General features: G+C 36.5%; 1 protein-coding gene across 3 annotated transcripts in view; it reads right to left on the bottom strand.

The window, feature by feature from the left end:
• The window catches only part of SHPRH (SNF2 histone linker PHD RING helicase), a 56,020-nt gene that overhangs the window by 6,871 nt on the left and 21,627 nt on the right, over nucleotides 1–27,522 (bottom strand). For 2 of the 3 annotated variants that reach the window (XM_030022288.2, XM_041125153.1), the window contains 12 exons: nucleotides 25,192–25,313; nucleotides 22,388–22,476; nucleotides 20,557–20,649; nucleotides 18,052–18,159; nucleotides 16,882–17,024; nucleotides 13,334–13,507; nucleotides 12,946–13,008; nucleotides 11,570–11,795; nucleotides 8,255–8,398; nucleotides 6,901–7,002; nucleotides 6,001–6,072; nucleotides 4,091–4,279 (listed from right to left, as the gene is read on the bottom strand). In XM_030022288.2, coding sequence (XP_029878148.1) covers nucleotides 4,091–4,279; nucleotides 6,001–6,072; nucleotides 6,901–7,002; nucleotides 8,255–8,398; nucleotides 11,570–11,795; nucleotides 12,946–13,008; nucleotides 13,334–13,507; nucleotides 16,882–17,024; nucleotides 18,052–18,159; nucleotides 20,557–20,649; nucleotides 22,388–22,476; nucleotides 25,192–25,313 — 1,525 coding nt within the window. The remainder of the gene's footprint in view (nucleotides 1–4,090; nucleotides 4,280–6,000; nucleotides 6,073–6,900; nucleotides 7,003–8,254; nucleotides 8,399–11,569; nucleotides 11,796–12,945; nucleotides 13,009–13,333; nucleotides 13,508–16,881; nucleotides 17,025–18,051; nucleotides 18,160–20,556; nucleotides 20,650–22,387; nucleotides 22,477–25,191; nucleotides 25,314–27,522) is intronic. The other variant, XR_005932939.1, reaches the window with a different exon arrangement.

Genomic DNA, 27,522 nt, shown 5'->3' on the forward strand with positions numbered 1-27,522 from the left:
ACCTACAGTTAGGAGATCCGAGACTAACTTTTGGTATTTCCTATATATTCCAGGGTCATTTATGTGCTTTTCTGATACCATTTATCTCTGATTCAACGATGACAATTCTGGCTAATTTGCTCTGACTGACTTTTCCTCAGAGACTTTTTTTGGACCTTACCATAGGTCCTATCTTTCCCTGCTATAAGAGCTACTAGTTTTAGCCACTGTTGTTGATTTTTCCATCCTTCAGGCTTCCTGTGAGTCGGGTGTTACAAATGTGACTTTGTATAAGACCAGTCAGAGGAACTACAGCAAAGAAAAGAACAGCACAATGATCAAAGTGGTTATAATCTTTTTGCTCTTTTTTTTTTTTAAACAAGATAACTAAGTGTGCAAAGTTCTCCATCCCTCCACTTACATTATATTAGACAAACTGTATTAGACTTGTCATTGAACTCACAATTGACTGAAGCTTTAGTTCACAGCACACAAAAAAATTCAATGTTGTTCTCAGTATTTACGGAAAGATGAAACTGATACAAGTACCCTTGCTTTTATGAGTTCTTGGCTTTCAGTCTGTCTTAAAAAAATGTTACCCCACTCATTACCCACATACCTTGAGTTTGTAAGTTTGTTGAATATCCAGATGAGTATTTATAAACAGATTAGCTAGTTCAAATTAATTATGGAACAGCACACATTAGAATCAAAACTGCCCTCTAACAAACAATTTCTGTCTCGGATGACAGGCTGGCAATACCCACTGTAATACTGACCAGACACTGAAAGCTTTTACAGAACCAAAACATGCAGGGATGCCAGTAAGCGCTCTCTCAGTATAAAATGCTCCCATTTACAGTAGTCCTTTTGCATCTAAGGCATTAATTTAAGATGGCTAGTGCTGGTACAATAAAGAGCACGATGTATACGACACAACAGAAGGGGAAAAAAAAAAAAAAAAAAAAAAAGAGGAGAGAGGTACTGCATACTGAAAGAGACCAGAGGGACTGAGAAAGTTCAGATGAAAATATAAATGCTGAAAAAAAAAAAAAAAAATCACACAGTTTTCAAATACATACTGCAAGATATTGATCTTAACCTCAGTATTCTATAGAAACCATAGTTAGTTATTCTTTCTTAACTGTCCTTAAAGGAATATGAGGTAGAAATTTTTATGTTTAACAATGCTGCTTGTTTTGATAGTACAAACAGTGAAGCCACAGTATAAATTGTTAATTTTTCATTAAATAAGAATGGGCCTTGCTCTAGATGACATGTGAATTCACACAGAATTCATATTTTTGCTTTGCCTGAAGTTTTTGATGCAGAAATACTTCAAGAAAACACTATAACCCTTTACACAGGACAGTAGATGACATTCTTTGTGTTTTATCTATGAAATTTAGTTATTCTACTTATTTTTTAGTCTGATTTATGAAACAGTTGAAATTTTCTTGTTAGAAACAGGGTGATATCTCTAAACCCCGAGGAAATAATCTGTTAAAAAACACGTACGAAGCGAGGTCCAAATAACTAGCACTTCAAAAACAGAGCCTATTTACTCCCCCTAGTGCCACATGCTGTCAACTACTTCAAATCTAATAATTTGAGTTAGGAAGCATCTACTTATAAAATGGCATTCCAGTTGTCCAGGGAGGGTGACATAACTAGTTTGAACATGGTAGCATTCATTTCAGTACAGGCCAGCAACCCTAGTATACCTGCAAAGTTCAATGAGACTTGCACAGATACCATGGAAGTCTTTGTCAGCACATTTTGTTATTACTTTTAACTATGCTAACTGGATTAAAACTACAATTGGTATGTCCAGCTGTATTATAACCATATTTTAATTTAAGACAGCAATATCATCTAAATCAAAATACTACCAACATTAGTCTTTCACTTATGTATTTTAGTCCAGAATCCTCTATTTTTTCCCACAACTGCAAGAAGAACAGTTTTTTTGGTTTAACACTATTCTATAACAGATTTGTGCAAAGCAAAAATGTACCTATGCACTACATACGTCTCCGTATTGCTAAAGACTCATGGAGATGCTGTCTCTTCTTCCACCCCTGCCTTCAGCCCACTGAAAACCCTCTGTTACCAAGAAAAGTAGATAAAACAGTGCAATCAGGACTGTTTTCCTACACATTTGTGTCCAGAGGTTCATTAACTTTTGTCATTAGGAAGGCACACAAGTTACAAATAAAGTTTCCCCCCCCAACTTGGAACTTTCAGATATCTTTTGTAGTAAGGGGAAAGTCCAGCCATAGTATTTTGCCAAGTCGGGGGCATCCTTTAAGTGTACGGCTATTTTAATGAGACTTGTAGAAAATTACTTGCCTTCGAAACTCAGACTCTCTGTCAAGCTGTTTGAAATGATCTAATGGATTGCTAAATTAAGAGAGAAGTCTATGATAGTACAGTGACAAAACCTCGTCTCCTCAGAAAGCCAGGCTAAAAGGAGTAAACACAGAAAGTCACAGTGGAAAATACAGCTACCAGTCTTCAACAGAGCTGTACATTGTCAGTGGAAAGCCTTGAGAAAGTAATTGCCCAGGCAGGGAGCTGTTTTAAGACCAAAAGTCACTCTTTATTCAACGATCATCTTTTCAGTAGGTATATGTATCCAGTCAGCGAGGCTTTAACCAAATACCAACAAGTTCAAAACACAGATAGACAAGAAGCACTAACAGTTTTTCCAAAGTTTTCCTTTTGATTTTTCATACATAAACAAACAAAAACCCGCAAGAATAATAGTGGCAGAGTATCCAGCTGCATAGAGTCAACACTCATCTAGAATATGGAGAAAAAGCTTACACCACACAACTAGATCAAAAGAACTGGGATGAGCTTGAAAGCAGCCTCACAATCATGTTATTGATGATACACTTGTAGGGAAAAGAGAATGTCCCCAGCATCGCACCAGAGAAACCTTTCTTCAAAGAACAAATTAATAGTCAACAGGTTCCAATGAAAAGCATTGGTTTTGATAAATATTTTTTTATGGGATTAAAAGATTTCTATTTTCTCTGCTGTGATTTGATTTCTTACTGAATAAAATTTGGGTCAAGTTACTGAATATACTCATTAGAACCTGTCCACTAATTTATTAGTGGACTAGTTAGATGGAGGAAGCATTGATATAATCTCCTTTCAGGTTTTTAATGTTCATTCACCCCTATTAAAGAAGTAGTCACGTTTTTTCCTCCTAATTATGGTCTGTATAGCAGACAATATTACATAGATATGCAAAATGCAAAACAACTACTCTGCTTCTCAGGTAGCTCAAGAAACATTCCAGATGACTAATCTTAAATTCAGAATCAGCGTTTATGTTCTCTGGCTAACAATGAAGACTTACCAATTTAAAATATTTACATTATCCTAATAGCCTTATAGTACATGCGGCTTTCTCAAACTACTCATGTCAAGCAAAAATAGCAAAACTATGCCTCCAAAAAGCCTCATTTCTCCTTAGCTACAAAAAGTCGAAAACATCACAACAACAACAAAACCCAAACAAAAACCAAATAATCACCTGCATACAAACAACATTGATTTCTACCCAGTGTCAAATGCTTAAAAATCATAACTAAAGCTCAGCAAAAGCTGTCTCTCCTACCTACACCCCAAGACAGCATTACTTTAACAGATATGTAATTTTGTAATCCATCTACAAGGCCTTTTCTCAGGCACATTTAAAGAGTAAGTGTTAAAAAGATACCCTCTTTCACACCATTTCCTTTCATGTTTTGTTTCCGAAACTCTTGAAAGTTATGAAAAGAGTAGGTTAAAAAAAAACAAACAACCCTAAACCAAACAAAAAAAACCCAAAAAACCTTTTACTTGTCAGGAAAACGTGTATCCTTCCTTGGTGAAGGATGCAAAAACACTGATTACACTGTAAGAAAGGGCTATATACATCATGTCCAATTCAAAAGAAAAAGAGCTATACCTGTTAGAAACAAAACAAATCGTAAAAGTGAACCTACTTATAAAACTATATCGTAGATTTGACTGCCTAAATGCAGTATGCAACAAAACACAACAAATATACACTGCTGAAAGTTTGGCCACAAAGCTTATATAAACAACGTACCTTTACAGGAATATCATCCTCCTGATTTGCAGTTTCTGCAGTAAAGACATACGATATTTCTTTATGAGATGTTGTCTGCCTGCAAATGGCACATTTAATTGAGCTCCGGCGGGTGCCAACGCTGTACTGTTCTATGATGATAGCTATACACTCATTACAAAAACAATGTCCACATGTCAGCACCGCCCACTATGCAGAGAATTGAAAAAAACCACAATACAACACAGTATCAGTTTTGGATCAATGCAAAAGAAAAACAGTGTAGTAGTACATGATAAATTACATTTTTACAGAAACATCAGTTTATTTTCATGAAACTCATCAGATTAAAATTGAAGAATTTTAGAATTTTTAGCACTCCAGCTGCTAAAAAGCCTGGATTTCAAAGTTTTCCAGCACAGAAAGATTCACTATCCACAGAAGTTATCTGCATTTATTGTTAATTTTTTGCATTTTCCCAGTTTTAAACTTGAGGAAAGACCGTAGAGTCTTTCATTTCTACGAACGATGATTCTTAATGCATAGGTTAAGTACACAGATTAAGTATTTACACCATTTTTAAAAAAGATTACACAAATGTTTGTATTGGCCTTCTGTAGAAGTCTTTATACATTCATACTAGATCAGTCTTTATTAATAAAGTCCTAAAGAAAGCGCTTTAATTTTTACCTATTTTTAAGTCCTAGACACGATCTTTGGATTTAAGAGAAAAGAAGATTTTGAACAGAGAGGCCTAATCTGTTTTTGACAGAAATGCCTTAGAAATGAAAGATTTCATTGCAGAAGCTTTGCGGGCCTAGAACATGTACGTGTCAGCTGTGACCTTCCATAACAGAGGACTAATTTGTAAACCAGGGTTTTTGCACCTAGAAATAGTGTCTTACTCTGTACTAGTCCGTTCCATAGGCCATTTTAAGTGGAAAAAATAAAATAGTTTTCATGGGTGCAAGAAGCAGAGGGAATTGACTAAACGACTGATTATCAAGCAAAAAGATCTTCTAGGCTTTCAATCATGCAGAAACAGGACGCAAAGTATGTCCTTAATTTTCCTTTCAGTGAGCTCCTCCAGCTCCAAGATGAAGCATAATGGCAGTTAACAGGGCAAACAACTGTTCTGTGTAAAAACCTTTATCTCCCTTGTAAGAAGAGCAGAGAGGGCATTTTGGAAACATAGCAGGACACCAGCTTGTGCTTACACATGTCTATAAACCTAACAGAGGCTAAAACACCTTAAAATAGCTACCCTAAAAAAAAAAAGCCAATTTAGTTTGACTGTACAGGTGTCCTTACATGTTTTTACATAATGCATGGTAAGTAAAGTATAAACTATAGCTTTGTACTTTATGATATAGATCAATTTTGATTAAATCTCAATTAAATTTCAGCTCCTGCAGTTCAGCAGGTAAGTGGTAGGGAAAGAAATCCAGCTTGCCAGTCCTCATTCTATTGTTTTTTACTACTGTTTAAGTGGCTAATATCCATTTTTTTAAAGTCTAAATGAAAAAAAAATACTGTCAAGAAGAGCGGTTACAGTAAAATACAATAGTATACTACAGAAGCTTATCTATTTCTTCATTCTATTAGCTTATAAATGGCAAAGAAATTTTTCTGACAAAAGTATGAAAGCAAAACTTCAGAGTTATAAAACAATCAGCAACATACATTTTTGGAACACTTTTGTTGAAACACTTAAGCACTGATGTCAACAGCTAAAGGCAGTAGAGGCACTTGCATCTGAACAAGATGTTATTTCAGGGGAGAAGCTGATGGGTACATTACAGGAAAGGGCTTATTTCCCCTGTTTCAATACAATTTTCATTTAAAATCAGATGTTGAAAATTTGACACACAGCTGACTCAGATCTAAGTCAAGACATTCTAAAAACAAAGCCTGCTGACTAAATATCTTACCTGTTTTCCTAGCTGACGTGCACAGATTGGACATGGTTCTGGGTTAACTCCCCCAGTAGTTTTATCTTGAGACTATAAAGTAGAAGAAAAAATAAACTTTGTGTTTCAAGAAATAAAAAGTTATTCTATATTTAAAACAAGCTTCTAGAAAAAATGAATAATGAAGTCCTTAAAAAAAACCTGTGTGAGCAAATTAAAAAACATCATTCATGAATAAATAAGTCTATCCTGAGGAGTTTAAAAAATACCTTATTTATGATAAGTAAAAGGAGCACTGTTTATACTGCAGTCCTTCGGATAGCATCTGCATCTCTACTACAGCTTTGAAAAATCCTGGTAAAATACAAGCTTCAAAGAAGAAACTCCTCATATTTTCTATCAGCTTCACATTGTTCTAAAAACACTTAAATATACTCAATCATGCATAACTATGCTTACTTAAGCATAATTGTACTTACGTGAACACTGTAATTAAAATAATGTAACATATATGGGGTTTGTCTGGGTTTTTTTTATATTTAACCCACAGACCTGCTTGTCCTTCCATTTAAGAAGGTAAGCTCTTCGTGAAATAGCAAGGGTACATGGAGAGGTACATAATTTTACAAGGCTTCTACCAAACATGGCCCAGTTAGTTTTAAAGAAAGTTTTAACCATCTAAAACTAGTTCATAGTTTTATAACTGTGTAATTAAGCAAATAGCCAAAATATATAATGTAATAAGTAACTTCATGGCTATGCAGTAACACATAGAACAACCCACTGAATTTCAATGTCTAATGAATCTTTACAGAAAATGTTTTCTTCAAAATGTAAGTTTTAAATAAAAAAATAGTATGGTTCTTCCACTAGGTAGAGAGTACATCACTTTCGTAAAGACCAAGGAACCATAAACCTTACTTTCTCCAGATTAGTGAGATACAGAAGTTGTCCTAATTTCTTCTGAAGCTGTGATTTGGCAACAGCCTTGTCATTCAAAAGTTTCACTCGATTTTGCTCTACCTATGGAAACAGTATTAAACACATTAAAAAAGGAAAAAAAATAGTTAAGTTTTACAATAAGGCTTAAATTCTTTTTTTTGCAAAATTCAACTGAAAAATTCACTGGGGACAGACAGAAGAACAGGTCATGCTGTAAATTTAAGATGCACTTTACCCCAAGGAAAACTGATTATCTATTCCTTTGCTGTACCCAGTATGAACTGCGAATGGGCTGAGACTCAGAAGGTATACAAATGTGCTTTTTATTGTTTTATTTGCATTATTGGGTCTTTCCAGAGACAAAATCAATTTAAAATAATTTTTTTAAAGCTACTTAGAAATGTCATTCAATTTGTCACCTATCTTCTTACAGCCAAATAGATCCTAGACTCTACTGCTGGTTCCAAAAGCAATGTGTAAGAAAGAAGACCTTCTTCATACTTCTTAGAAGCTTTCACTTTTCATTTAACCTACACAAAGATAGAAATATCAAGCTGACTCCTTGTTAGATTAATTATAGTTGGTAGTGGTGTAGTTATTAGTACTGCAGAAGAGGCAAGCACCTGAAGGATGATGGCCAAAGTAATGGCTGTTTCTTTTACGGTTGCAAATACATACATAAATCTTTGTTAAACATTTGTAAAGTGAAGTGCTCCATTTTAATACACAGATGAAATATCTACTCCCCTACAGAAAGAAAAGAAGCACTTTTATCTAACACTGAATCTCAGTGAAGAAAGCAAAAAATGTTTCTATTGAAAACATATTTCTATTGGTGACAAAAATAAGAGGTTAAATCAACCCAGCATTTTCTCTATGTTCATGAACAGAAAGTGGCTCAGAAATTCCAAGATACTGTAAAAAGATTTATCTTCGAGGTTTTCACTGCTGTTTTTTAGGTCGTTGTGGAAAGTTGCAATATGGGTGAGAAATCAGGTCAACTTAATTTTCCACCAGCTTGGAAAACTGGGCAATTGTGGAGAAAGGTCCCACAGCCATTCACCTGCTGCTGGAAGGACAGCAGTCTTTTGGAAACATGCCACTCACAGTCAGAAGGCTGACAAAAATGTATCAAAATAGGAGTTACAAGCTTAAAAAGGCCCATACACTGAATGTAGAAATAGATAGAAACTTTTTACTCCACCAAGGCTTTCTGAAATGGAAACAGAGGCATACTATAGACCTTATACATAGATCTAGATACAGATTTTATTTTTGTAGGAGGTAGGTTCTTTAAGGGAAAAAAACATTTCTTTCCTGCCAAGTACTTTACCTCATGTGGTTCTATGATGTGGAGAACTGGTGGATTTGGTTTTGGCTCATCAGGATGACGCACTCTCAGCCGTTCTGTAGCCATTGCCAATTCATCAATAGCAGACACGTGATCCCTAAGTACCATCCAATATTCATGAAGTAACTGTAAGAAAACCCCAAACATATCAGTAGCAGAACTGAGTTGAATTCCCTTTATATGACTCTGCCACACAATGTATAACGTGAAAATCTTTCTGGAGTAAGGGATAATATTTCTTTAGAGTAATTCAGGTACCACAACAACAAATTAAAATGGAAAACAGTCTAGATATCATCTCGCCTGCTTTCTTTTGCAGCCTCTCTTTATGAACAAGTATAAATAGCTGTCTCTCATTTCTTCTACAACTATTACTATTACAATAACTAATGCAACTAAAAGTTAAGAAACAAAATGCCTTGCAAGACTAAGCAAATGCTGAATAAAATAAGGAAAAATGATTAAACAATTTTAAACAGCTAACTATTATACCACTAAGACTGCTTCTTAAAGATGATGTATGTTTTAAAGAAACATTAACAGCTTAAGTGGTCTTGATAAAGGCATAGACAAGCACAAGGTGAAGATAACATCAGATTCAATTCTCCCAAGAAAAAGTAAATTCTGGTTTTCTACAAAAGAAATGGCTACAACTGGAAGTATACTATACATATAAACTAGTATTATTTTTAAATTACTGATAATACTGTAAAATATTTCTTCCCAAGCTTTCCACTATTTATGTATTTTATAAAAATATCTTCCATGATCTTACTGAAATTCCAAGACCTTTTGCAAACACCAAAAATTTGTTTGTTGATTTCTGATTTTTCACTTGTAAATGTACTTTAAACACTCAGTTGCTGGGGGGCGTGCTCATTGTTTGGGGCTTTTCTTTTAGCTCAAAAAAGACTACAAAGCATTTGTTTTGAGCTATGCGTAGACTACAAACTTAAAATTACTATGTATTAAACCTGGCATACAGGGTAAGGACAGAGAATAAGCTGAACGGAGCTTACTCCCCCCAAACTAAAGAAACTAAAGTAAACTAAGGGAAAAACTAAGCTAAAATTACTTTTGCTAAAAAAAAAAAAAAAAAAAAAAAAAGCTTGTTTTAGATTTAAGGGTTATTTTACAGAGTATCATCCCTGTAGCTCAATGTAGATTTGAGCAGTATGGACAACTGAACCAGTATTTCCAAGTCACAACAGATGGAATCATAACAGCACTATTTTCATTCTCATTGGCATATCAGTCCCACCTTTTGTTTCCTAGAGTAAAAGGACATGAAGAGACTGTTCCCTTCTTGCAGCAGAAAATCCCCAACACATAGCAATGCCTTGGTAACTGGTTACCTTATGTCCTCCTCCTTTTGTGAACTGCTACAAGCCGAGGACATAAAATAATGAAGCATGAGAACAGCCAGGGTCATGATTCTCCAATCAGCATTTTGGTACCATAAGCAAGCGACCTGACTTTGTGAGAGCAGCACAACTTTATTAGGTGTTTAATAACTTTAACTATCAGATACCTAAATGCTGACCGAGATGTCATTTTGTTTAAAAAGGTTTTGCACGGTGTTACACTGTAACCTAGTAATTTTTTTTAAGGCAGCTCCAGATTAAGACTCACTCCTAATTAGCGCTACCAATTTCAGGAAAGTAGGTGATCAGTAACCAAGTTTGCTGAAAAATGAAGACAGACTGAATTCCATTAGTTAATCTAAGATACATAAAATAAATCGTTCTCTCGAGTATCTTCTCTTCCTCTATGGACTAAAGCTAATAACAAATATTTAAATTCCTGGATAGCATACTTCCGCAAGAAGTATCTTTGCTTTTTCAAAACCTCCTAGGATAAAGTAAGTTAAGTGAATTTCCTAGAATCATAAGAAGGCAGCCTGGGAGAAAGATCACGGGATGAAAACCCTTCAAGGAACCAGAATTTCCTCTGATGTCAGACCACACAAAAAAAAAACCCCAACCCCATGTCCTGGTTTCAGCTGGGACAGAGTTAACTGTCTTCCTAGTAGCTGGTACGGTGCTATGTTTTGAGTTCAGTATGTGAAGAATGTTGATAACACTGATGTTTTCAGTTGTTGCTAAGTAGTGTTTAGACTAATGTCAAGGATTTTTCAGCTTCTCATGCCCAGCCAGCGAGAAAGCTGGAGGGGCACAAGAAGTTGGCACAGGACACAGCCAGGGCAGCTGACCCAAAGTGGCCAACAGGGTATTCCATACCATGGGACGTCACATCTAGTATAGGAACTGGGGGGAGTGGGGGCAGGGGATCGCCGCTCAGGGACTAGCTGGGTGCCGGTCGGTGGGTGGTGAGCAATTGCACTGCGCATCATTTGTACATTCCAATCCTTTCATTATTGCTGTTGTCATTTTATTAGTGTTATCATTATCATTATTCATTTCTTCTTTTCTGTTCTATTAAACTGTTCTTATCTCAACCCGTGGGTTTTGCTTCTTTTTCCCGATTTTCTCCCCCATCCCACTGGGTGGGGGGAGGGAGTGAGTGAGTGGCTGCATGGTGCTTAGTTGCTGGCTGGGGTTAAACCACGACACCCCAAAAAAGAGAGCATACAAAAGAGTCAATAAACCTGGCACTACTGTACCATGTGTGTTCTACTGAAGCTGAAGCCTGTGTTAATTAAAAATGAGAAAGAGAAGCATTCAAGAGAAAACACTTTTGATTACACCTAAGCTGTAAGACAGGATGAAACCCTTGTGTGCAACAACTCTTCCCCCTTCTCCATCACTGGTATGTACTCACTGCAAGGAAATACAGGCACACAAGGATGCATAAGGAAAGCCACAGTATACTCCTGCAGGTCTCTGATCCAAACAACATTAGACTGATTATTTCAGGTTACATTGTGTAGTAAACAAGATCCAGGAAATAAAGCAATAGTGAAAGGACATCTGTAGCTAGCACAAGACTGAAGGTAAACTGAATTACAGAATGGACCAACACTCGGTTTGCTGAGTCTGGCTACATTCTGACTTAACTAACAGGCAAACACATTTAATTATATCTGTATACTGTCTTAATAGATGCAATTACATTGCTTACTAATTTGCTTAGTAGCCAGTATAGCTTTTAGAAACTCTTAAATCATATATAAACCATTTCAAATCAAATCCTGTAATAAGCACTACGAAAAAGTTTTGTGCAGGCAAGCCCTCATTTCAGGAATACAACTTAGATTTGTTCATATTCATCTTAAATTTGTTTATATTGCAGTAAATGGACTACACAACTGTTTCGTCACCATCTCATTTACTGTACCTTATATTCCTTTTTCCATGCTTCAAAGAGTTCCAGAAATATGCTGCCTTCTTCAGTTAGCTTAACATCCATTCGGTGAGCTTTGGCAAAGGAGAGAATAGCTTTCAAGGCACGTTCAGTTTCACTGGTCGCCCACAGTCCTCTACTTGTGGTGGGCAAACGGTCATCAACAAGCCCTTCTTCATCTTCTATCATCTCTTCAAATATTGCCATTTGGCCTTTAACACTTCAAAACAAACCCAACATGATTCTTATCACTGATTTTGTACTTCCACATCCATTTCTAATTATTCACCATATATTTCAGCCTTCTAACATTTGATTAAAAAATAAAGCAAACCAAACAAATATAATAGCTGTTTTATTACTTGATATCCCAAAAGCTTGCTTTGAACACAGTGACCTCAGTATCAGCAATGAAATCACTGTACAGGTCATTTTGTCAGCTCAAAATTACCAATAGCTTTTGTAAAGGCTTATGCATCTTAATTATCTTTCAGTAGTTATTAATGATTAATGTCACATTCATTTTAAAAAATTGCAATTCTGACTTCTTAAAACGGCAAGAGTTGCAGTTAAACTCTGATGCAAAATTTGCTGTGTATTGCATTATTTAAAAACACTACAGCTTCCCAGTTCCCTCCTTGACAAACAATGCTAATTCAGAAACACACTAACATTTCCTAATGATTCCAGCAATCATTAGGTAACAGAGCTCCCACTGTAAAGACTTTTCAAAATGTCTTCTCAGTGACCTCATTTTTTAATCCAATTTTGACATTGCAAGGGATATAAGAGATAAAAGTAAAAGAGAAAGCATGAAGAGGGCTGTAATCTATGCCTCTCAGTACTATCCACTATGCATACTTCTCTCACACCACGTGCTGGTACAACCCTTCTTTCAGCTCACAGCTGCATTTATGTCTGAAATCTCCTCTGTCATTGCAGCTTTAGTCAAATTTTATTACTTTATGAATTATAGAGAATTAAAAAAATAAATCTATGAACAAATATGGTATTAAACCACTCACAACTGGACTGCAAATAAATATTTGCACAAACAGGAATATGTGTTTAATTAGCATACTTGTATTTATACACACACTTTCTGAACACTTCAACACTTCATTTCAAATGCATGGTCATATTATAGCAGCTTGAGAAAAATTAGCATGTATTCACTCCTTGTACATAACTTTTTCAAATGAAATTTACATAGAAAATTAAACTTGAGTAATAAAATTGCTATCAGGGCCACTAGCAAGAAGTTGCTGTAATTTGTTCATAAAGTTATTTCAGAAACCTGAAAGTAGAAAATATAAAAAAATCCATCTTTCACTTTTAATAGCGAGAAGTTTATAAAGCTATGAACTTACGTATGAGAAAAGAGCTTCGACTCGTATTCTGTGAACAACTCATCAGCCTTACAAAAGACACAGCTGCAATACAAAAGATTGGTTTCTGATGAAATTCTGAGTGTTTCTGTTTTCAAAGTAATTCCTGTAATTCCCTATTCCAACATATACAACCACGCAAAGTGCTTAAAAAAAAGAAAAATTTAACAGTCTTATGTACAGTTGATATAATAAATGACAGGAAAAGATTTTATAAGAATAAACCCAATGATTCTAACAAATGGATCTGCGATACCTGTGTACATAAAAACCCTGAGTACAGAATAAACACTTTTATCTCTTCTTATTTCAAATGAAGAAAAATTTAACAATACACTTTAAAAGCATATTTTCTACTTTCAAGACATACTTGTTAAGTGGAAGTCTAACAGGTCGCAAATGGCAGAGAGTGGCAGCCTCAATAACCTGCTTAGAGGGAGGGCCTTCTAAGTTTTTCACTGCTTCTCTTACAATCTTCTGGAACTTCTTCACTTCCTCCAGCTGGGTTGTGAGCAGGTATTGAAGGCCTCTGCAGTCACGGAACCTGATTTAAAGAAAAAGAGAACTAACTGCATGCTGAATCACCGAATCCAAACTTCATTTAGTATTTTGAAGTAGAAGAGAAACAGCTAAATAGCAATCTAGGACAACATATGAAGTTCATATCATAAGCAAATGCTTATTCCTACTACATGTAATGCTGTCAGAAATCATTCCATTTTATTGCCTGAGATGATGCCTGGTATTTGTAAAACAAAGACTCTTTCCAAGACTTGAGAGATGCGACCAAATATTAGTAGTCAACGCCAACCTGCAACGTTCTGGTTCACAATGCAAATCTACTAAAGGTAAACAACTGCACATACTTATAATCTTATTTGCATCTGTTGGCCAACAAACTGATTTTCAATGCAGCTGTGCAATTCACAGCAGACACATGCACCCATCACAAAAATAAACTGCATTTTGCAAGTTAGGTTTCAAAATTAAAATTATTAAATGGACATGACAGTGAACTATTTTCCTAAAACCCAGCTGTCTTTATTGATTGGAGTGAGAACATGAACACCAGTTAAGCACTTCCCATATTGTGTTCCTCCTGTGAGCAGAGCTCTCCTGCTGAGAGTGCACCATTCATACAAGGTCTGGCATTCATGTGCAAGACAGTATTACAAGCCTGTGGTTCTACCCCATATGGAAAATTTGATCCAAAACATCCCTTTTGTAAAGTGTGGAGAGAAAAGCACAGGTTTAACAACACTACTAAAGTTCAGCATTTAATATGACCTATGCTTAAGGCAATATGTATTTTAAATTAAAATGGATGAGTTTGCCTAACCAGGTAGTCTGAAAATACATGTAAGTTGCAATCACAAGTCTGTTGTTAATATTACCAGTTGCCACATATTCCAGATTTATAAAAATCTCCCACATTATACCCTGGATTAACCATCTCTAATATTCAACTAGAGATTAGCACTTGTTGCTTCTACCATTGACCAATAATACTTCATAAGACACTGTTTTTTAAAGTTTTTATTGCATATGCTAAAATAAATTTAAAAGGAAATAAGTTTTATCCCTGTATTATAAAAGAAACAGTTGAGTTGCAGATAGCTTTTCCAAAGTCATACAACCTGTAAGCAGCAGTTATTTAAAAAGATACTTCCTAAACAGCTAATTTCAAGCGGGGAAAAAAAAAAAAAAAAATCAATTTTTTCCAGTATAACACAGGCAAGCATATAGATGGATGCATAGGCATATGAGCTCAGCGTGAACATGCAAACAATCCTTTCCTCAAATTTATTTTGACCAGAATGAGATGCTATCATTGTCAGATAACACTTAACCATGAAACATTCATATCCAGACTTACAGACTCGTTGAGGTTGGAAGGGGCCTCTGGAGATTGTCTTGTCCAGCCCCGCCTTGCTCAAGCAGGGTCACCTAGAGCTGGCTGCCCAGGACCATGCCCAGATGGCTTTTGAGTATCTCCCAGGATGGAGACTCCACAACCTCTCTGGGCAGCCTGTGCGGTCATGCTCACAGTAAAAAAGTGTTTCCTGATGTTCAGAGGGAACCCCCTGTGTTTCAGTTTGTGCCTGCTGCCTCTTGCACTGTCACTGAGCACTGCTAAAAAGAGCCTGGCTCTACTTTTTTGCACTGTCCCTTTAGGTATTTATATACATTGAGAAGATCCCCCTGAACTGCTGAACAGTCCCAGCTCTCTCAGCCTCTCCTTATATGAGAGATGCTCCAATCCTTTCATCATCTACTTGGCCCTTTGTTGGACTCTCTCCATTAGGTCCATCTCGCTCTTGTACTGGAGAGCCCAGAACTGGACACAAAGTACTGCAGGTCTGGCCTCACCAGCACTGAGTAGACAGAAAGGATCACCTGCTAGCAATAATTTGTCTAATGCAGTCCAGGATACCATTAGCCTTCTTCGCTGCAAGGGCACATAAATGGCTCTTGGTCAACTAGGCATCCACCAGAACCTCCAAGGTCCTTTTCTGCAAAGCTGCTTTCCAGCTGGGTGGCCCCAATATCCAGTCTGAACAGACAGAATTTCCTTCTTCCTTCTCAGCATAATTCTGAGTTTTGAAAAAAGAAGAGGTGAAGTTTTGTATCTTTATTTAGATTATTTAATAGAATTATGTTAGGTACTGAAGAGTAAAAGATATGCTTATTTCCAGCAAGGGCAAGGAATTGCCACCTTTTGGGATCACAATAACAGAGCAGTCATAGTGGAGGATATGTCTTCACATATTTAATTTAAAAATGTACATATTTTAAGTGTTTAAATTTATATACACATTATTTATATACATATGTATATGCATTTATACACACATTTATAATAAAAATATGTATTTAACTAAAACATGATTTGGAAAGACTGTATTGAAGAGCATAAGGATTGCTCACACATCCGAGAAAACTGCCTGACATTAAACTGTGAGAGCACTCTCCTTCCTGTGTCTCCCTTTTCTGCAATGAACTTACAGAGCTGGAGCACAGAATGCACAAGAGGAGGCTGGGAGAAAAAGGGTTTATTCAGCCTTAAAATGAGATCACTCAGGGGAAACCTTACTGCTTTCTACATTTAACTGGAAGGTACAGAAAGAGTGAGCCAAACTTTTCTCAAAGGCACATGGTGGAAGGACAAAAGACAATGGACACAAGATGCAATACAAGAAATATTAACTAGATAGAAGGATTTCTAATTTTTTTTTTTTTTTCCCCACCAAGTGGGTCAAATATTGGAACAGGCTTCACATAGAGACTATGAAATCTCCCTCCTTGGAGATACCCTACACTTAACAGGACAAATCCCTGTGCAACTTGATCAGGCTGAATCTCTGAGCACGGGCCTGGATCTACAAGTTGGGGGCTGGTCTAGGTGACCTCCAGATGTCCCTTCCAATCCATTATTCTGTAACTGCCCAAGACAACAGTGGTACTGTTGTCTCTAACATGAAAGCAAACCAATTTTTTTTCTCAGAAAAACAGTGATGCTATTTTATGCTGTTACACAAGGATTTTCTGATATTGTCTATCTACTTTCCATTTAAGCAAGTAATTTTCTTTCAGAGGTTACTCAATTGTAATGCAATAAACTTCACATTTTTCTTGCTCAGCAGTTTCATGAGTACAGAGGACTGTAAAACCACAGTAGATAATACAAAGGAACATTTAAAAGAATGCTTGTCTAGGAGAAAACTAATTCTCCTGCTTTTCTTTCCAAGCCTTCTATCTAGCTATGCTTTTTGGAGGACTGTTTTTGAAACTTAATTGCAGCCCAGATGCTCTGAAACAAAAATGCCTGCTATTTAATTGCAACTGTTAGCACAAACTGGTAAGAGGACTTGAGCAGAATTAACTGTATTCATTAGCCTATTTTAGCTATTCTCTTACTTCTCTGCCATGGAGAGTTTATTAGTCTGCTGTTTGTAGTTGCTGGTTATTTCGTTTTGCACACGTTGAGCAAGCTCCTCATCAATGGCGTACTGTATTGCTGTCTGGATGACATCCAACCACCAAGGAGAACCTGAATGTATCTGTATGCAAAAGAACAGATTTATCCATGAACATTCAACGAACAACCAATTTACTCATTGCAGCACAGGCTTATACTGCTCTTCAGGCCACACTCAAACACAGACTGGTAAATTCCATGGCAAGTGGAAGATGAGAGTATGCTTAAAAGATGGTCCCCTTTCCGTTTAAGTGAATACATGATTAAAATTTTCTACATTCCAATCTACGTCCACACCTTCAAATTGCTTCAGCAGAGCTAGATTCACCAAGGCCATGTACATAGAAGAGCCACATAGAGATAGTGTAATCTCAAAGTTTCCTCTTTCTCTCTCTCTCAAAAAGAAATGAAAGGATCATTTAATCAGAGAAAGCAAGCTCTCCGTGAAATTAATAGAGCAACATTGAAGTGACTTTATAATTTTAAAAGGTGAAAGAAGATGCAGAAGTTTACTTCCTCATGTCCCATTTGCGCCCATTTCTGTACTATTATGCAAGTGACAAAGAGCATTTCAACTCAGGTGTTCATCAATTCATTACGGGTTTGCACATTTCCATGAAACCCGAGTTGTCATATTGACTAAACACAATTAAGCCTTAAGCACAATGACTAAATGCATGTCAAAGAACAGTTCCTTTGAAAGTAACTGAAATACCAGCTGATACATCACAGAACCGTTTCAAGGCCAAAATCTGTAACTCATTTACCTAAATTACAGATGAAGCAATTCATTTACCTAAATTAGAGGTGAAGCACAGTTAATATAAAAATCAAGCACGGTGTTAAACTTTACTAGAATCATCACACCACGTACTTCTGCTTTTAGTCATCTGTTCATCAAGTACCATGTGCCTCTTTATGCAGGAAACACAGAATAAATACGTTTTGGAGCTCTGTGTGTGTGCACGCACGCTGCTTAAGTCCCATTCCAAACAGGCCTTCAAAGAACTGTTAGAGATAATAAACAGCTGGAGTTCTGGATAAACAGATGAAAATAATATTAAAAAACTCCTCAGAATTCAGAGGCTAAATGTGTAAGAGGTACCTGCCTTTCTCTGGAGCTCCCGAATGGTCTGAAGAACTGGCTGTAAGGCCTGATGGGCTTCTGCAACTTCTGCATTGGATTTACTCATATAATGCTGTCGAAGTTGTTCTGCCTGTATGGAAATAAGAGCTTAAATTATGCACAAATCATATTTATGAGGAATAATTGAAAATGTAAAAACTCCCCAGCTACCACAATGTTTAGCTGTCTAAAGGTTAGCTACCTACATGCTACCCACTTTCATTTGTAAGCAACATTTAGCATTAATTTTTTCTTCTAGAATCTAGCATTTATTAGTAAGCCCAAAAAAACATTTGAGAAGACAAATGACTACAAAGATGCTAACTATGCAATTTTGCTTTTGGACAAGCCCAAACAACACAATAGGAATACACTGCATTACAAAAAGGAACTGGAATTTAACTCATAATTTTTACTTCTCTGTAGATTAAAACATATTGTGTTGAATAAGCAAACAATAAAAAGATCCTAGAACAATCTGAGAACAGACAACTTAACTTACACATAAAACTTATCCATAAAAATAACAAAAAAGGTTTAAATTTCGTTATTTTTAGGTGCATCAGATATTATTTTTTCATAAAAATTACTTCTGACAGTGAAAACCCCTCTTGGTATGCACGTGTCTCCACAATATAATCAGTACCAGTTTATTTGATATTTTAAAAAATGATGAACAAGTAACTTACATTTCTTACAAGTAACATGTACACACATACGTATCTTTCACCACTACATACATTCTGATTTCAGTAGGTATCTTTATTTTGTGCATTTTAGGGTGTGTTTAAGTCTTTCTTTTGTTTGCTACTGTCAAGATAATTATGTTGTTGTTACAGATGGAGCTCAGTTTACCAGGAGTGGACAGCACTCTCAGGTATTTGGATGAGCTACTGGCAAAAGATAGCTACGAAAAACAATCTCTGCTTCACATTTGTAAGCAAAATACAAATTTTTTCGATTCTTCTCTTTACAATAATGTCAGGAGAAGGTGATACAAAAAGATTGTTAGAGTTACAGGTCAATAAAAAGGGTAGTATTTCTATGAAGGCAGGTAGAAACACCTTTAAATATTTAAGGAACAAGTCTCATTAAAACAGAAAAAATGCTACCTATGCATAGAATCTGCATAAAAATGATAAAATATCACAAGATATCCAAATAATAAGACAGGTACTGATCACTACCACATAACTGGAGAGGCTGAAAGAATGGGGCTTCGAGAAGAGAGGCTTAGAGGGTACAAAATAGCAGCCTTCCAGCAGCCAGAAGGAAATCACCAAGAACTGGGAGCCAGGCACTTTACTGAAGTACATGGCAAGTGAACAAGGGACAATGGCTATAAATTGGCATGGGAGGTTCTATGTGATTTTTTTTTTTATCACTGTGAGGATTGTGAAGTATTGGAACAGGTTGCTTAGATAAGTTGTGAAATCTCTTTCCTTGGAGGTTTTAACAGCCTAATTGGATAAAGCCCTGAGCTACCTGGTCAGAAATCAGTGTTGACCCTGCTCTGAGGGAGAACTTCAGCTAGAGACCTCCCAAGGTCCTTTCCAACCCAAATGCCACAATAACGACGTTCTTTTGCAAATGTGGACCATACGTCCACTACGAGTAACCAGTGAGGAACAGTGATCGCAGCTATTTTACCAGATATTTCCCCAGTTAAGACTAAGGATACAGTTAAACGGGCTTATGCACACAGAAGTAACACAGTTACTTTCTCATCTGGCCAAAGATGGTCAACCTTTCTAGATGTTTAGGCAGTACAAGAGTGACAAAGGTGAACCAGTTGCTGTAGGGCATTGCAAATACAATATAAGTAATACTGGGAGAGTGTGCACAGATGCCACTGGCAAACTTTAGGCTCTGAAGAACACTGCAAATCAGGACCTTCTCAAGAAGTTTTCAAAGAAGATATCAGTACCATACACAGTATCAAAAAGAGAGGTAGAAAAACAGCTTCAAGGTGCAATTGAGAAGATGCATTAGATGGTAGTAGCTTATATTTACTAGGAGATGGAGAAGCATTTTGGAATGGAGGACACCTATGCAAGAAAGATAAACTTCACCTAGAGAAGGCTATCTGCAGTTAAAATGAGAAAAGCTGAAGAAAATGTGAGGAAATAAAGGACTCAAAAGAATTCAGGATGATGCATTCTTTATCAGTAACATCTATGTAAGTTATTTCCACAAGAACATTGTGGGGGTGGGGAAATCACATTTTAGAGATAAAAATTATTAAAACTTCCATAAAACACACTCACAACATAAGAGATCACCAAGCATTCAGAACAGCAGCATTTTACCGGATGTTTCTGCTCTCGTCTCACACACTAAACAACTCTTGATTTTACTAACCTGAAAGGAAATGTACGTCGTTAACTTGAAAGCTATTTAGTGATATTTCTTTAGAGAAAATATTGAAGGATAAAAAATAAAAAGGTGCTTTTCAAAATGTATTTATATAAAAGTGAACAATGTTTACCTCTTCTGCAAGTCGGCTATCACGCAAAGTCGGGGGAATTCCTGGGTGCTTTGCCGACAACAATTCCATCAAATTGTGTGTAGAATGAAGTCTCTAAATATGCACAAAGTCAACAGCAATCATGAAAACATACATTACATCATCTGTGACAGGAAAAGCTTAAACAGCAATGAAAGCTTACAGCAAGAAATCAGTATTCGTTTAAAACTAGTGGTATCTTTTTCTCTGTTAATCTGGAAGCATCTTATAAAGAAAATAAACATTCTTTTCCTCATTTTACTGGGGTAGGAAATGAAACATTAAAAAGACCTTCTTCAACACCTCAAAAGCAAATCAGCAGGCAAGCTTGATACCAAGTCGTCAGACTCTGTCCCATACTCACCCTGCTAATTAAAACAGCCCTTGACTATTATGGAAAACAAATTACCCCAGAGCACATTCTTTAGTAAAAATATTTCAGAATATTATAAGGAGACAATTCACTTAGTTTATCTAAAGCAAAACAAACTATAAGGAAAAAACCAGCTCCCAAGAGCTTCAATCATTTTTCATATTTTTCACTTTTCTGAAATAAAAGATGACTGAATAAAGCATGACCTTTTTGTTTATTTTCAGGGAAAATAAACACGATTGTTAATATAAGGCAACTCTATTCCTCTTCCCTAGGTTCACCCTATTTATCCCAAACAAGACCCCTAATATTATGCTGCCTGCATATGTCCCACGAACTCCTACTAATTACCTCCACTATCATGAACTTGTGCCCTTCTCACCTCTTGGATTCACTTCACCTTGCCCTATTACTATCTCAGCCACTGACGAGCACTGGCCAGCAGCAGTTTGCCATTATCTTAAAGAGCTAAACCTACACAACTGGGAAGTATCCAACAGAAGTTGAGTTTTATTACACAAAGGCAATATTAGGCATTGTACACTTCAAAAAAAAAAAGCTTTATTGGATTGCATAATCCAGTGAAACAGCTTAATTAACAACCTTGTTATGAGTAGCTTAAGTTTATGCTGGTACGGCTATGCTAAGTGAAAAATGCCTCTGGGAATTCACAAAAGAGAAGGAAGGATCAAAGAAGCGCAACGGAGCCATCAGATGACCACATGCAAGATAATCAAACAATAACTTACTTAGTGAAGCAAGCAAAGTAAAGAAATAGACAACTGATCACTTCTAATTTATCCATCATTAACATTTTAAATATCATCTTATACTTAAGAGAATTTTGGTTAATTTAGAACTGTAATATTTCTTCAAGAAATACCAATGTTACTTAGAGAACCATTGCTTTTTTACCAGGAAAATATATTCATATTTTTAATATAATATTGCCTGAAGACAAAATTCAATTTGATTCTTTTCCATGTTTTGATGCCCTTTCAGAGAACATCATCTGCAGTGCATCAATTTTATTATTCTCTATCATTTGGCACGTTAATATCATTCTCAATGCAAACCCAGCATCCTGTATTCACAGGATGCAATATAGTACTATTAATGTGAACAGTCACAGTCATATACAGAAGTCTAGGAATTGAGCTTGTTAAGTTTATTGCAGAACAGCAGGTGGAGATCATACACTGCTTCTGGGATAATATGAAGACTCACAAGCAAAAGTTTTTATAAATACAGTAGCTTTTAAAGAAAAAAAAAAGAAACATGAAGGTCACTGGACAGATTCCTATGTAGAGATTGTGATAATGACAACAGCTGAAAAAGTCATTCAGCACACCACTGGGAGGAAGAAAAGACTGACCTGTTAAATTAAATCTAAAGTATTCCAGTTCTTAACTACGTCTCTATATTTGAATGCTCACTCACTTGCAAGGAATCTGTTTTGAGCTTTTCTTTGTGCTCTTCAGATGACCGCAACACTTCTCTGTACAGCTCTGCAGCCAATGCATATTCTCCTGAATTAAAAAAGAGTAATAAAAACATACACATATTGTGTTGCTTTTTAAATATACAAGCAGCCATGACTGGCCATCACTTGTAACATACTAAGATGTTTTCAGAGAGGCTGTATCTGCTTGTTTTCAAGCAAATCTACCCTATTCATTCTGCCCCCCCCCCCCCAAAACCCCAAACTGGTAAAAGACAGAGTATTATATTTTACAAAGACTAAAGCAGTTTCCAAATTAAATATCTTGTGACTGCAAGATCTGTAGACTTCTTGATCTTAAAATAATGTATTCACAGTTGCCCAAGTTCAAAGAATCTCACATGTTGCACTAAAAAAATAAATAAATCTACAACTCACTGCAGTGATGCATTGCTAAGTTTGCACTGCAAATACATTATTCACTCTTCCAGTGAGTGTTCCAATGAAAGTTGTGTCATACTTCAGAAATTATTAAATACATGCAGGGAGTATAACTACTGATGTAAGCTGCTAACGTTACAATCACTTCTCAGAAAATAGATTATATAAATTAAAAAAGAAATACAAAATTGAAGTTGCATATGGAAAAGCAGAAAAAAAATTTTTTTTTTTCTCAACTGATGGAAATTTATTTAGCCAGTAATAGTCTTAGAAGACTCCTAAAACATGAAGAAGTACCAGGACATGAAATGTATGAAGACAGATAACAGAGTAAAACAAAAATCATCTTCCTACATACCTGGAAGTATAACAACCCTATTTCAACAAGATTTGTTGCTTCTTACATTGAAACAGTTGCCAGTTGTAAGGTGTAGTCCTGCAATATACTATTGCCATTACTAGTAACAGGCTGAAAGCTATGTGCTGAATTTGCAAGGCCTCAAGCTTAAGGCTTGTCAGGCCTCCTTTGAATTTTTCTTGACCTGCCTGGACCTTTTACTTGGCTTAGCCGTGACAGCAATTTCTCTGATTCACTAGGTATCTATGGCTAATTTTTATTTTTTTTAAGCTTTTGTTTATCTTTGTGTGGTACAATCACAGCTTTATATAGATAGCAGAAACAAGCAGTTATTCCATGTAGAATGAGATATTTACAACTAACACAATGATGTATTGTGGAGAAATACAGGCCTAGTAACAATAGCAGAGGCCTTGAAAAGTACAGATATAGGATGCAGTGTAGGAGTACAGCCATGGGATGCTAAGAGATGGTGCACAGGTTTGGCAGTGAAAAAGGAAGCCATGGCTATAAACAACTCACCCACAGTCAAAGAAATGCAGACCTACAGCTGGACAAAACTGGTTTTAGGGGCAAAGAGAACAAAGAAATAGTATGTAACATTCATAAAAGGCATCATGTACACTAAATTTGGTGTTAACATGGCGCTGCAGACCAATGAAGAAAGAGAAAGGTGTAAAAAGTGGGCTAGCAAATGTAAACATTACCCTAATCAGATCCTTGAGTGAGAAAGAAGAAACCATCAACACAAACATCTTATTCCTCCTGACAAAGAAGTCCAGGTGGTGACAACTGGCCATAGCACTGCCACCACCAGTATGAAAACAGTGACCTCAGGATCCAGAAGGGCAGTAGAAAGGCGAGCATAAAAGCAGGACAAGCAGTAGAAACAAGTAAAGTGGTTACTATTCTTTTTTCACTTGTAACAATTAGATCTGGATTAATAACAATTAGACCTGTAAGATTTCAATTATACTAACAATAAATTCATGGCTTTACTTATATATAAGGTGCACTTCCTCCTTGCTGATAAAGACGACTGAGTGTAACAGTAATGCTGGGGAGTGGGGGAAGTTACAGACTAGAACTCTGCCTTGGTCCTGCTTTTGTTTCTCACCAGATGCAATTTTCATCAATCTGCTTTTCAAAAAAGGCCAGACTTAATTTTTGCTACTAGTGTATTTTGGAAGTATTTAATCTGCACAGCAATCTTTTTAGGCACTTAATTCTATCTGAAAAACTTGATCTCCATCCTGCAATCGTAACAAAGTATTTCAAACCTACTAACTACAGACTATAGAATCTGAATGTAGTCTTTCTGTAAGGCAAGTAACAAAACAGGCAGTTTGCTTGTTCTCCTCTTCAAAGAAAGGACTTTAGCATGAGCTGGAAAAATTCAAGCAGTTTGTCAACTTTAGAAGACTTATTACTTGGCAAAGAGGCATTTTTTTCACATTCACGACCAGGTAATTTTAATCTATTTTGTTTAGTCGGACATTCAAGATTAATATAATTATTTTTCTTTCCCATTTGAAGCTTTTCTTCCTCCTAATTCAGACAAAATCTACATTGACAGAGCTCTATAGCAGGCAGCAGCAAAGAGATTCCATAGTCAGCACAGCAGTTTGCATGGCAGGGGGCACAAAGGAAGCCCAGAAAGCACTACTGATGAAACAAAAGCAGGTTAAGTACAATTACACAAGTATGACTTCTTTTATCCTCCCAGTACACATAGATGGTAGAATCAAGAAAGAATATGAAAAAAAAAAAGAGCCAGAAATACTTAGAGACATCTCAACAATGCACGAACTACACCTATTCTTTTCTCCCTCATCTAGAATGCATGTTGGTTTTTGTTACAGTTACAAGCCTCTCTAGTTGCCCAGGATTTCACTATGTCTTTTTCCCCGAATTCAAGAAATCACTGTTTTTACATGGTATCAGCTAAACCATAATTAGCCTACTAAAGGGAGTAAAGAATATGCTACAGTCATCCAGCCTTACCTTTAATGATATGGATACCAGCTAAGCCATTAAGAGCACACACCAACTGTCGGTGAGCTTCCTCACACTCTGTTCGACATTTCTTCTGCAGAGATGTTAACAGCTCCTCCATGGTCATGGTGCTGAAATGGAAACCAAATGGCTCAAATTTGAAACAAAACCACAATACTAGAGAAGTAAAACTGTCATTCTGGGTAGCATGAAAGATTGTTACATGCATCCAACATACTGTGCAAATGTTTATTCGAGATTTATTTACGTATTAAAAAACACCCTAGTTGTCAGCTTTTCTTCCAGCTAGAGCTTTATCCTAACTTGAGTAGGTCAAGAGGCTGACATCTCCTAAAAATAGAAATAAGTAAGAACCGAGAGGAAAATTAGAACTAGGTAAAATAATGCTTCACATGGCAAAATACTTTGCTCTTTCTGTAACAGCAGTGAACTGGAAACAAGCAAAAATAGAACTCATTTTGCTAGAAGCTGTTCAAATGAAAACAGCTGAGAGACTACATTTCTCCCCCCTGCTACCAATCTAAACATGCAAAACATGAGGTGTCAAGGCAAAGAGGAAAATGTGTGAAAAGAGAACAGTGAAGATTAGCAAGTATCATTTTAAACTTCCTTTTATACATTTGGTTATAGCATCTGTAATTCATGAAAGGAATTTAGTCAGAAGAGAATCAGCTTATAAAAATACAGGAAATGAAGATGTAAGAGGGAGAAGCAAGAACAGACATGAGAAATAGAAAGAAAGAAGCATGAAAGAGCTTGGAGTAAGGCTAAGGGACAAAGAATCCAGGCAGGAGGAAGACTGATGTGAAGAGACCGGAGAGTAAACTGCAACAACAGTCTACAACAGCTGACCTGAGTCTGCTTCTATGACCAACTGCTGCTGTGAGACCAGACACTACTCCACTCCCCAAAACTCTGCTCCTCAGCCTCATTCATCTTCAGGAGAAGCATTTACTATTTGGTATTTAGTGCTGTGGAGTAGAGTAAGAGGTGACATAACTCTTGAGCAGTCTGGGCCCAAGGTATGCTGGAAGGGTATCCTTGAGTAGGCCTTTATTTTACCCTCCTTGACACACACTTCCATTTGCAGAAACTGTTCCTTGAGTTTACACTACAGTGTTACACTACAGCAGGCTTTAAATCAATATAATCACTATTTATAATTAGCTGAATTCTGCAGAGGTATTGGCAAATACACATAGCACCTGCTGCTGATGCTCTGATACTTCTACCACTACTACTTACCTTTCATTTTCAAAACCATCAGCAGTTTCAAGAAAAATTATAAAAGCAAAAGGATGTACATATAAAGTATGCAATTTGATACATAGCCCGAGACTACCAATTAAGACAAAAAGGAGGGGTTTTTTACTCAGTTTAACTAGAGGAACCTAGAAAACTCCCTTTCGAGGGTTACATTTTTGCTGAGTAGATGTTCTCATTTACTGCCTTCACTACACAGGTGGGGGAAAAAGTCATCTATCATAGAATATGCTGCAAACTCAGCTTTCTTGTTTCACACCAGTTTTCTTGTTTCACGCCAGCTTTTCTTATCCATATGCTCCAGCATCAACTTTCTTGTTTCAGTAAATTTCTCTTATTCATCAAAGTTCCTAGCACTGAATTTCTTCATTGTTCTCCTACATATAACCAAAGCCAGGAGCCAAATCTTCTCTCTGTTCTGGAAATGTCCACTACTGCAGTCAAGCTTGGTTCACAAAAAAGATATGTAAATAGTAGTGTGAAACAACTTTTCTTTGTACATATATATGATTTTAAGAAAGATTTAATTTTCATTGCTAGTTTTTCCACCACAGTTACTATACAGCTGTCACTCTGCAACCATTCCACCAAAATCAACACAGTACTAAGCTGTCCCCAGCATACTCAGCTCAGTTTACAAGTTTCACTTTTACTCCACTGGCTCATTTTAATGCAAATAATCTTGTATGGGCTGGTCGAAATATTGATCTCTCCCATGTTTGAGTCCTTGCTTCCACACTAGCAGACTGTTAGACAGAAAGTGCAACATCACAGTGCCTACTATTAGTCCCTGCTGAAGTGGGTGCAGTCAGCTACAGCTGCTTAGGCACCATAGGTGGCAGCCTGCATGAGAAAGGGGAAGGAGTAGGACACAAAACTTCATAAAAGGATAGAAAGAGACTGAACAGAACTGATGTGTTAAAAGTTCAAGTTCTTCCCTACCTGTAGCTTAAAAAAGAAACAACATAGACAGTGGTCTGAGAGCCTGGAATGGAAATACCCTGTTCTTCCACAGCCCCCCTCTGACTGAAAAAGTAGCAGCTACATTTCACAGAG

The sequence above is a fragment of the Aquila chrysaetos genome, chromosome 8 (genome assembly GCF_900496995.4).
Source record: "Aquila chrysaetos chrysaetos chromosome 8, bAquChr1.4, whole genome shotgun sequence".
NCBI lineage: Eukaryota > Metazoa > Chordata > Aves > Accipitriformes > Accipitridae > Aquila > Aquila chrysaetos.